This window comes from Liolophura sinensis, chromosome 4 (assembly GCF_032854445.1).
Source record: "Liolophura sinensis isolate JHLJ2023 chromosome 4, CUHK_Ljap_v2, whole genome shotgun sequence".
Classification (NCBI taxonomy): domain Eukaryota; kingdom Metazoa; phylum Mollusca; class Polyplacophora; order Chitonida; family Chitonidae; genus Liolophura; species Liolophura sinensis.
In genome coordinates, this window is record NC_088298.1 from 1,842,152 (window position 1) to 1,854,497 (window position 12,346).

General features: G+C 40.4%; 1 protein-coding gene across 1 annotated transcript in view; it reads right to left on the minus strand.

Moving 5' to 3' along the window:
* Window positions 1-4,593: 4,593 nt before the first annotated feature.
* Window positions 4,594-12,346, minus strand: part of LOC135464968 (complement C2-like) — a 28,062-nt gene continuing 20,309 nt past the window's right edge. Inside the window, exons 10-13 of the mRNA XM_064742553.1 lie at window positions 11,840-12,025; window positions 10,926-11,132; window positions 7,124-7,222; window positions 4,594-5,061 (exon numbers count right to left, since the gene is read on the minus strand). Of these exons, the coding sequence (XP_064598623.1) occupies window positions 4,958-5,061; window positions 7,124-7,222; window positions 10,926-11,132; window positions 11,840-12,025 (596 nt within the window). The 3' untranslated portion in view covers window positions 4,594-4,957. The remainder of the gene's footprint in view (window positions 5,062-7,123; window positions 7,223-10,925; window positions 11,133-11,839; window positions 12,026-12,346) is intronic.

Here is a 12,346-nt window from a genome sequence, read left to right on the forward strand (position 1 = left end):
TTGTCCGATTTCCTTCTGGCCAACAATCTTGACTTGGTTTTGTTCTTACTTTTCATTTATGCTTTATCCAGTTTCTTTCGATCTCACCTCGGTTTCCTTCTTTCCCCAGTTTCCTTTGCCCTCTACCTGATTTCTCTCTGTTTTGGAAACTCCAAAAAGTTCAACCAGTTTCACCTGGGCTCTACCAGGGTTTCCTCGGATACTGACAAGTTTTCTTCGGATGCCACCCAGATTGCTTTGGCTATACTCAGCATCATTAGAGCTCTAGTATACCCGGTGTCCTCTGTACTATCCAGTTTCCTTCAGGTCCAGCTTTTGAAAATTCCCACCGGGCTCCTACCATTCAAAGGTTTTAGCGTTTTAGCCTTCTTAATTGTTGTAGTAAAAGAAAACTCTTGACGGGTTATTTTTAAGATTCTCTTGTTTCTTCTGATGTACTGATGCCAATAATCAAGTCATGGGTAATACCCTTTCCTGGTATTACACAGAATTTGCTGGATACCATTTATCTTCCGCTGGTAGAATTTATTCGCCATGCAGTAACTTCCCTCCCACCAATGCGGTCGCTGTGATTTCAAGTCCAGCTCATGCTGGCTTCCTCTCTTGCTGTACGTGGGAAATGCATACCAGCAACATGGCTGTGGGTTTCCCCTGGGATCTGCCAATAATGCTGGTCGCCGTTGTATAAGTGAAATATTTATGAGTAACACCAATCAAATACATCAAAAAACTTCTCAAGGTTGGGTGGTTTTAATCCTGGCACTCTCGTTTAACACATCCATCTTTTAAAACACACTGGATTTTCCCTTCAGTATTGTTATAGTGTTATATAAATAGTTGCTTGTAATCTGACCTACCCTAATTCGTCTAAAATTTGAGACAGGGATTAATTGTGTTGAAAGTAGAATATTACATTTCTTTATCAGCCTTTTGGAAAAGTAAACATTTAGAGATGGCCTACATTAGATGGTCTACCCATGTGAGAATAAAGCTCAATCTTCCCATTACTATTACATATACTAGTATATTGACTAAAATGAGCAGACCAGGTGTCCCAGTTTTAGAATAAATAGGGTAAACCTGGGGCCATGATATGACACATCAATTCTTTTCTGCGAAATTCTGAATTCAACCGAAATTTTCTGATGAATGTTTGATGGAATGGGCATTGGTTTTTTTTTGGTTTTTTTTACATTTACACTAACATTAAATATGTTAACTATTCAGTATAAATTGTAGAACTGGTATGCAGCAAACATATGTAGGCCTATTGAACGTGGTTGCGTGTATTTCGGTTTAAAGCGGGACCATATAATGACTTCATACAATAACATCCTTAGAAGAGTTTTGAGAGCGAACTCTTCTCTCGTTGAGGTAAAAAACTGTTCTCCTGTATCATGTGACATGTGACAAATGTCAGGCAACATATACACACATTATTTTTCACTTGTTTCACCGTTTTCTACAGGCACAGATGACATCTCTTTTCTTTAAAAACTTCAAGTCTCTGTTCCTCAATTTTCTCCAGCATTTTCTCGCCTAAATAACTTTTAACGAAGCTTTTTCAGACGCCCATGTTATTGTATATGCGATCCCGCAGTAATTGCCTAACATTTTAACAGGTCACATTGTACAGTGGGACTTTTTTCCTTTGATAAAAGAGTTCGAACTCGAAACTCCCATATTCTTGTCTGTGAACTTTTGCATTCAACCGAAATTCACTGATGAACTGATCATTCTTTTTTGTCACATTTACACTAACAATAAATTTGCATACTAAATTGTGAAAATATTCTGTTGCAACATATCTTTAGGTCTACATCGTCTAAATTCACGAAAGTTGTTCTGAACTGGTCATCTACAGCTCTGCATTGGAGAAGTCCTCTGTGGCCGAGGTGGTTAGCGTGCCAGCACGGCGCAATGGCCCAGGATCTTCTCACCAAAGCTGTCGCTCGAGTTCAAGTCAAGCTCATACATGTTGGCTTCCTCTTCGGCCGTATACGTGGGAAAGTCTGCCAGCAGCTTGTGGATGGTCGTGGGTTTTCCTCCGTCGTATAAGAGTTCGGTGTAAAACAACAATCAAACAAATAAATTCTACAGCAGCATTAGAACATATAGGACGGAGGATTGCTGCAGTTTGACTGCTGTTTTTTCTTACAGGAGAAGAAACAATTGTAAATGGAGCTAAAATCAAATGAAAAAAAAAGTGAAAACTCATATGCACATATGAACCCGCCTCTTCGTGTTGTGATCACAACTATATAATTAAAGATGTGGAGCATAGAAAGTAAAACCCGCGAAACGACGACAATGTGATAGCTGGCTAATGATCACACGTAAACGGCCTCTTCCCTATTTACTTCAGTCAGGGTCATATTCTAACTGTTGATGTAAATGCAGAAATAGTAGCAATTTACACGATGCACTGAAACAGTGTTTATTTCATGAAAGCACAAATAGAGTACACCTGCAAAGTTTCTCAACCGCAGAAAGGACAAAAAGAAAAAAAATGAATGAAGGAATGAATGATAATTTCTAATCGCCATATCGGCAATATTGGAGTTACATCGTGGAGCATGTCTAAACGAGGAAACAGGGACAGAAGGAATAGAATTCTCTAAGCCACAGAGTTCAGATACGGAGAGTAGGGCCTACCGCATTTATTCAGAGTAGCAAAAGGTTTTCAAACGGAATCCCTCAGACACTAGATAATGACAACTTGGAGGTAAATTTTACTCTCTAGAAAAAAGACGAATCAGTGCCCCACTTATAATCTGGATAGGCAGACCACTGTTTTCACACAACTAAAAACACTGATGTCTTCGCTGGGCTTAGCTAAACAATCCTAGCATACTGAAGAAATATCTCACAGGAATCTAACATTATGGCTTCGTAAATATGGGCCTGGCGGTCAAGGAAGAGTTTTAACCACCTGCATCTGAATTGTGGAGTCATGTCGTCATACATAAAGAATCAGAGCTAAAACATAGCCCCCGTACGGTACGCGCACTTCGTTTCCCCACTCCCTCCCACCGCTAAGCACAGAAATCGATCAGCATTACGGTGGGAGGAAACCGGGGGAAACCCACCAACATCCGCCAGTTGCTGAAGACCTTCACACGTACTGTCGAAGAACAGGCCAGCATGAGCTTGCAAACCAGCTACCATCTAACGCTAAAATACATATATTACATGCACAAATTGAGCTTGTAAGTATACGATAACTGGAGTGCGATTAAATTATGTTCATATGTACGAATAAACGGTTTTACGATGATTGTTTAAACAGAAAAGAATGCTCTCTGACGATGTTTACACTAATGAAAATGAAATGTTTAACGTTTCAATTGATCTAATTCAAGTGTTTTTATACGATTTTTATAAGCGAGTAACACAGTATGCAGATACAAATACTTATACGGGGCCGCCGTGTTCGACTAGATGGACCTTGACCTCAAAAGTTTCAGCGTCCGGAAATAATATAGTACATACTTTAAGTCTTTGCGTATTCACCTCACTCTCGATGTCAATTGCCACATGTCAGCTACAAGAGAGCGCCATGTAACTTTTGTGTATCTGACGTAAAGGAATTTCCTGCAATTCTGCCTTCTCTTTGTCTAAGAGGGTTGTCCTGAAATTCTGCAATCTCATTGACTGAAGCGTGTGTTTTGAAATACTACCTTCTCATTGGCCAAGGGGGGGGGGGGGGGGGGGGTGTCTTGAAATACTACCTTCTCATTGGCTAAGGGGGGTGTCTTGAAATACTACCTTCTCATTGGCTAAGGGGGGTGTCTTGAAATACTACCTTCTCATTGGCTAAGGGGGCGTCTTGAAATTCTGAATTCTCAACGGCTAAGAGGGGTGTCTTGAAATTCTGCCTTCTCATTGGCTAAGGGGGGGGGGGTCTTGAAAGTCTGCCTTCCCATTCGATAAGTGGTCTGTCCTGAAATTGCATTCTCAGTGGCTAAATGGGGATGTCCTGAACTTCTGCCTGACCAAGGTTGGGGGGGGGGGGGGGGGTCATGAAGCTCGCCCTTCTCTTTGTCAAACAGACTAACGATATAATTATATTTATTTATTTATTTGATTGGTGTTTTATGCCGTACTCAAGAATATTCCACTTATGCGACGGAGGACAGCATTGTGGTGGAAGGAAACCGGGCAGAGTCCGGGGGAAACCCACAACCATCTGCAGGTTGCTGCAGACCTTCCCACTTACAGCCGGAGAGGAGATATAATTATAAGTTTACAATATGACAAACTTGAGAGAGGTGCAGATATTGCTTGCATTTCTATCTTGGGAAGCTTTTACTTTCTCAACACGTAATCGCAAAAATTAAAACTTGTTACTGTAGGGACAGAGGGCAATGGGCTTTTGTATTCACAACTGATATAACTTAAATCTGAAAATTTTCTACTCATTTTTGTGACAATCGCTCTCAAAGAGAACATAAATATCGCATTCATATATTTCTATTTTTCAGTATGTGACATCAGCTTTGTACTTTGTAACCAAAGAAGGAGAGGTTTAACACTATTGAGTTACTCAACCTTTTGCATGAAATACAGTACTAATCTTTCAGCAGACCACTGTATTCTAAGAGGACGTTTTTATTTCCTGCATGATACAAAGCCCATAAAAATTCAAGTGTTCAAACAAAAGTTAAAGCATTCAGTTTAATCTAGGATTAAACTACACGAAGCAACTTCAATATTTTTCAAAATAAAAATTAAAACTATATTTTGAAAGTTTTCATCGAAGTCTTGAAATCAATGTTGTCAAACCCATTTATGAAAAGTATGCTCTTGCAAAAGTCAAGTTTCACTGAGTTTGCATAGTATCCAAGATCTGCCTTTCATGAACACGTTTTCTCGCGTTTCCTCAGCACAAGAGAAAAAAAACCACGAGAAGAGGAATCACGAGAACAGAAATCTGTTTACGACTATAAACACATAATTATTCTCCCATGTTGTCTAAAATCCAGGGTAAGTACTTCTCAATCCGGGTGTAAAAGCCATACTTTCCTTCCTGACGACAGCCGATTCCCCAAGAGACGATACCTACAACAACAGCAACGGGTGAAGAAAGTAGTGACGGTACTCCGCTTCAGAATGTGACTAACTCCGCGTAACTCGGGGCCAAGGGCCTTACATTCATCGTGTTGCATTAAATCGCTATGTGGGATACATGATCAGTTGCTATCAAAACGCAACTGAGATACACATTTTGTTATTGACAACTTATACAATAGCATGAATTGTACGTGATTTGAATACTGATTTCACTCATTCCATTTGAATCTCTTGCGCTTTTCCAATGTCACTGAATACTGTTGACGGCTTCTCTCTGCATGATTCCGTCTAAATTTCGTACTTTATACACCTTCTTAGTTCTTTGGTGGTTTGTGTTAAACGTCGTTTTGGGAATTGGTCGTGTGCTTACTGGCCTTATTCTTTGACAGTTGGTATACGAATGTCTGTTTCAATGCATAGACACTGTCTAAACCATAGATAATCGTATAGATACAACAAGCCCGACCATATTACTATAGTGTACTGTGTAAGTTAGGAAGGGCAATGTCGGAAACAAAATTTCACCCATTATAGAAACAATACATAATTTGAAGACGTACAGCATAGAGAGTAAAACCATAGCGGTGCCGGTGAAATACGGTCTCTTGACAATTTACTTCAGTTTACCCTCAGTGTTTTGTTGTAAGAGTATTAATAACTGTTCAGGTAAATGCATAAATAGTAGCAACTTACACACCCCTAGCACTGTGGCTTAAGCAAAATTAGTTACAGAAATGCAGAGATGTTGACTGCAATTTCACTGGTGTAGACATAGCCAAAATGCTGAGATGTCACCACATTTAACACACGACAACATTAAAACATTGCAAAGAGACCAGGCCTCCGGATGCTAAATCCACCAGCAGAATCCTGGTTTATCCACAAGTACAACAGAGCCCTTTAGACACTGCGCCATTCTGACTACTCTTTCCCACGCCATAATACCACCTACTCGATTTTTTTTTGAAAGAACAGTCTTTGTGTTTGGAAAGAACGAAGACTGGCTCTGTAGTCTAGTCGATAATTGCTAATCTACGTGATGACGTTTTAATTTTGAAAAATTTAATGGAGAAAGGTGAAAAAAAAATTGGGATCATATCCTTACTTAGCTCTATTGAACTGTTCCGTCAGATCTAATCCCTACCTTTTCACCTGCCAGTTGCTTCTGGTATGTTTGCTTGGGGTTTTACGTCGTAGTTAACAACTTTTCAATCATATAACGACGAAGAGTCATTAGGTGTGGGTACATATACTGTGTCTTCTTGTGGCAAGAAGAATCATGCCGGAGACACCAGACATGAGACATGAGACTCAGTCACATTATACTCCTACTGACACCGAGCAAAGCAATCTTGTTTCTTGCTCTGAACTCTTAGTGCTGAGCAACAAGTATCATTTTTTAGGGTCTTTAGGGTGTTCTGAAACAGGTTTGATCCCGACTTCGAACCTCTGCGTCGTAACAGACATTCGTTCACCAGTCTCAATTAAGATGGACGCTCTAGGTCAATAATCAAATGGTAAATTTCCAAAACAGCGGTTAAAACAAACTACTAAAGAACTAAGAAAGTATATAAAATATGAACATTAGACGGAATCATAGGTAAGCGCGGCCTCTGTGCCTCGGTTGGTTAGCGCGCTAGCGCAGTGTTATGGTCCAGGAGCCTCTCAACAATGCGGTCGCTGTGAGTTCAAGTCCTGCTCATGCTGGCTTCCTCTCCGGCCGTTCCTTTTCCAGCAACCTGCGGATGGTTGTGGGTTTCCCCGGACTATGCCCTGTTTCCTCCCACCATAATGCTGGCCGCCGTCGTATAAGTAAAATATTCTTGAGTACGGCGTAAAACACCAATCAAACAAATAAATAAATTTAAAGAGAAGAAGTCAACAGTTTTCAATAATGTAAGAAAGATGCAAGTTATGTTCTAGGCGACTGAGTGAAATCAGTGTTCAAACCGATGAATATACATTCCCTAGCCCCGGTTTAAACGAAAATCCAGAAGTATAAGGAATTGATCCGAATGAGTTATGAGGAATGAGCAGTGCAAGTACTTACCCACTTGAAAGACACGTTTGGAGCGGTACCCTGTTGGCACCTCCACCATAGATGGCCCTCCGCTGTCCCCTTTACAAGAGTCACGCTTCTTGCCGTTACCTAGGTAACAAATCACAGCAGAACTGTGATGTAACTGGGAAGATTCTGTTGTAATTTGTTTTATAGGCTTACTCAGTTGTTGTATGATACATCAGCATGATGCTAGTATAAAGGGGCAACCACAGATCGACAGAGAAAACACTATTCGTACATTACCTGAAATTTCTCCACGGACAAGAAATGCAAATTTGAATTGGATGTCATAAGAATAGGCGACAAGTTGAAAGAAGAAGGCCCTTCCGTATTTTAGTAAAACATAGATTTCTCCCCTTTGCAAGGAATAACCTCCCTTGACTGTATGTACCTGGGACCACTTTCACAAAGCGGTTTACGACATTTTTTTGTGGTATATTTGTCGTATGATATTTTGTACGTCATTGTTAACATCCCATTGCCCTATACGTGCGACATCGTACAAGTACGACATCTTTGTGAAAGTGGCCCAAACCTTGATTTCAGCACTAAAACATATGGGACTGCGGGGAATATTGTTGTTTACTCAGTTCCCCAAAGCATAGAAGGAAACTGAGATAAAAAAAAATTGTTAACTTTACAACCACTTTCAAAGGCGGATCAAACACAGTTTATCACCGTGGTTGCTTAAGTTCCATTACAGTGGTAGGCCTTAATTCTAATTGGACACAGTACCCCATTACAATTTCCGTTTTTACGAATGTAATTCTGTGTAGTTTAGAGTGTAATGTCTTTTTTCGCTGACAGGCTGCTATTTTTGGTGTACAGGTGCATGCTTGGTCTAAAAATGATGGAAATTGTCCAAGCTTTGAGCAGGTATGAGTTTTAATGATGAAAGTTCTGGGCGAGAGGACACAAGGAGACAGGTGGCGATGACGCTGCGAGTGACGTCCCCTTGACGTTGCTAGGCACCCCTCCAAGCTGCCAGCATAGAAAGGTCCAGAATTTGACGGTCAACCTATGTCAAGATTTTTATGCATGGCTTCTTTCTCACAGGCTGGGCCAGGTATGCACCAAAGCTTATCGGAATGTTTGGGACTGAGCTACAGCGATAAACGTTAACAATGTCGCTTATGGGTAATTAACGGGGGTCTGTGGCCAATTGCTAACCGGTGCCTACCGTCAAGGGAGGTAAATCCTTGAAAAGGGAAGAAACCTATGTATTATGAAAACAGCCCATAGTTGTGTGCTGCTTGTGAGATGATATTACTAAGTACATGGACAGTTTACTTCACATTTTTTCTATAACCTTCACAATGCGATGTTTTGATACGAATGTACGACAATGCATAGGCCTATACTGAAAGAAAAAAAAAATATACGGCAATGTGACAGTAGGCTAAAACGTCAAAGTATACTAACTCTGCTTTATACTAACTATTCATTTAAATGCTTAAATAACAGCAAATTACACGTTATGTCTATACAACAAAGGACACATGGAAAGGAACTTTAAAGCAAAGATTATGGTTTTAGAAAAAATAAAGAATGCTGTGCGAAATTTAAAAAAAAAATGTATTATTATGCACGAGGCTTATTTTACCTCTCTTCATAATCCCTCTATTTTATGCAAGTTTTCCGTCAATAACCGGATATTTTCGGAAATGACGCAGTCGATAAATTTACTCGGGAAGCAAGACCAGTTTAACATTAGGTTAGGAATTACCACTCTCGCTTTACATCACTACCACCACTCAACAAGCTTAACCTCTGGAGTCTGAGCTACACACGAAGGCCCAAACACTTGTTTCGGCTTAGCCTTACCACTTGTGTTCTCGCGCGGAACTATTTAATCAGCATTCAGCAATAACATTGTTTCAAGTGTTCGTTAGAATCACAGTAGGGCATTTTTCAGATAAACAGAGTGCATGTGTTGGTGTGTGTGTGTAGGGGGGGGGGGTGGGGGGGGGGGGGGGGGGGGCGGGGATCAGATATCCCGTCATGCCTCATCACCGTGACCTCGGTGACCTCCGCGTTGTTCAAGATTTCTGTACCAATTTTGCTTGTAGTGGCCAGGAAGTAAAGTGTACACAGAGAGCGGCGCGTGCGCTGAAGATCAGTCCGTTGGTTTTAGTCTGTCGTATCAATGAGCCAAGTGAAATAGTCTTTCCGTTCGAAACACGACAGAAATGAAAATCTCGTGAGATGGAGGCTTGTCTTCTTAGTTAAATGACAACAGTTCTCAGCCAATCAAATATCTGGCCGTGATAGTTCGAATTAAGTGCAAAACAATGTGGCGCTGAAATATAAGATTACCACACAGGAAACATGAGTATTTTTTGGCATATGCCTTCCCCTCATACGCTGCAGCCAGAAAACTCGCGCGTGTGCTCTAGGGCTTGTCTCCTTAATGTGTTCATATCTTACTGGCCGAAATTTTACATTAAGAATAATACGTGGAAGCAACGGGCTTATACTCTCCACAGGCTAGTACTCTCAAAATGTAACCCGTTAAATTTAACAGAAAGTATGTTATCTGAATTGCTATGGTCAAATCCCTTCCTGCACTGATATCATTTGGTTTTATCTCATAGAGTCTGAATGTACAGTGAATTTACAGTGATTGCTTATCTGTTCTTCACGAAGCTGTCTCCCTTATCTGTGCAAACACAGAAGTGATAATGGGGATTTCTGCACTAAAAAATATAAACAGTGATTCAAAAGACGCATATATACGGTATGTGACAATACAATGTTGTTTATCTTTTGCACAAATATTTCAAAGCGTTCTACCTCAGCCTTAGTGCACATGTACAGGCCTACATGCTGTGTTATGTTAAATACCAGGTTAAAGTGCATGTATTTTAAGGTTGCCATAGATATTCGTAGGTCTAGGCCTAACAACGTGCGTTTCGTAGGCCTAACAACAACGACTCGGTTGTAAATGTTTTCTCTGTTATCTTCGTTAATCAATGTGTCGAATCGATTAAAATTAATGTTTCTTCTTCTTTTTGTTTTTTTGTTCTTACATTTATGGAACTACTAAACTATAGTTTATCAACTAAAGTTTATGCGCCTTTGCTGTGTAAGGTTCATTACCGTAAAATCTGTAATAATGTGATGATCTCATCAATCTTGTCTAAAACTGTGAAATTTTTAAATGCAATTGTTCTTGTGCAGTAAGGTCCATTCTTTCTATTTGGTTCAGTCAATCACACACACATTTTATGACAAGCAAGATCACCTTTTCACAAAGAAATGTACGTGCCAAAGAAGGCTATTATCATACAATAAACAGAACGAGTTATACACCAAAAGAAGTATGCATTGTGCTCTACCCTACAGTATACATGGGCGATGCTGGAATATATTCTGTTAGTATAACACATATATTCTATTTATTCAACATAATTATTCTCTTGGTCTAAGAGAACAACGGGACCCAGTTGTTCGAAAGTGTATTAGGTAATACTGGTATTAATTCATATTTTATATTTAAATTCTTAGCCAAACTCCGTAGCCATTGCAGTTCTCCAAAGTGAAAATATAACAGCGGCAGGTTTAGTTCATATTTAATATAATGTTACACATTTTTTTCAGGCTGAGCACAAAACTGAAGACTTGGCTTAAAGTTAAATCTGGTATTAAGTCTTAAACCCGTTTTGAACAACTGGGCCCAAGACACAATAATGCTATGTTATAAGCACTTAACACATTCCAGAATCACTCAGGCAACAGACTTTCTGTTAGAATTAACTCATTATTTTTTTTAGTGTAACTGGTGGCCTACCCGCACAGTACATCCCATCATCATAGATGTAGCCTTCGCCATCTTCAAGTGTGGCAATGCACTTCTCATCACTATGAATTTTCATTGAGGTGAACTTTAGGTTGTCGCTGAGAACCACGATGTCATCCTCATCACGGTCAGACACGTCACCCCAACCGGTTACCACAGACCACCTTTCATCTTGGTACCAGTGCTCTGTGGAGTTGACTGAAACACCATGGATTAGTTTATTTATTCAACAGGTTTTAAAAGCAAATCTATCAGCGCAAATGCAATCGATATTTTCCTTCATTAATTGAGTATTTTAGAATGGCACAAATAATTTCATTTCAAAGAAGTCAAGCCTCGTCTGTAACAGTGATACCCGTCAAAAACGATGATAAATTTCCTGAAATTTATAAAGCGGGTCAAATAATATCTTTTATCTTGATTGTTACACTTTACAATCATCATAAATAGTGCATGTTTACTAAATGGCAGTCATGTGAGTTATTACATTACGTTATTAAATACAGAAAATTTGATTTTATTGGCGGATATGGATTTTTTGGCTAAACTAGAATACATGTATTTAAAAGGGGTCAGGGGGCCTCCGTGGCTCAGTCGGTTAGCGCGCTAGCGCAGCGTAATGGCCTCTCACCAATGCTGTGGCTGTGAGTTCAAGCCTAGCTCATGCTGGCTTCCTCTCCGGCCGTACGTGGGAAGGTCTGTCAGCAACCTGCGGATGGTCGTGGGTTTCCCCTGGGCTCTGCCATGTTTCCTTCCACCATAATGCTGGCCGCCGTCGTATAAGTGAAATATTCTTGAGTACGACGTAAAACACCAATCAAATCAATAAATAAATAAATATGAGTTTTTGGATAACAAATATGCATCACAGTTGTGCTTGGACTGAAGACAGATGGTCCACTTACACTTGTATTGATCTAAATTGTTTGGAAGACACACAGTTCTAATGGTAGGGGATAAGATTAACGGCTCTGTCAGTTGGATCAAAGCCACGTCGTTCCTTTCATTGGGAAAGCGGGTAAACTCCGGATGAAGGATGATTTTTGATATAGACAAGGGGATACCATGTTCTGTGGATCGTTTCAAAGATCCTGCAACCGAATACAAAGTGACGTTAAGAGATGCGAAAATAGATAATAATGTGTGGAATGAAGACGCTGAATAGCCCCCCCCCCCCCATTTATAGCAGGGGCATTAATGGTGGGGGGGGGGGGGGTAATTCTGAATATGATAATATAAGTGACGACAGTAATGATTAGTGGGGGCCTCCGTGGCTCAGTCGGTTAGCGCGCTAGCGCAGCGCAATGACCCAGGAGCCTCTCACCAATGCGGTCGCTGTGAGTTCAAGTCCAGCTCATGCTGGCTTCCTCTCCGGCCGTAAGTGGGAAGGTCTTGCAGCAACCTGCGGATGG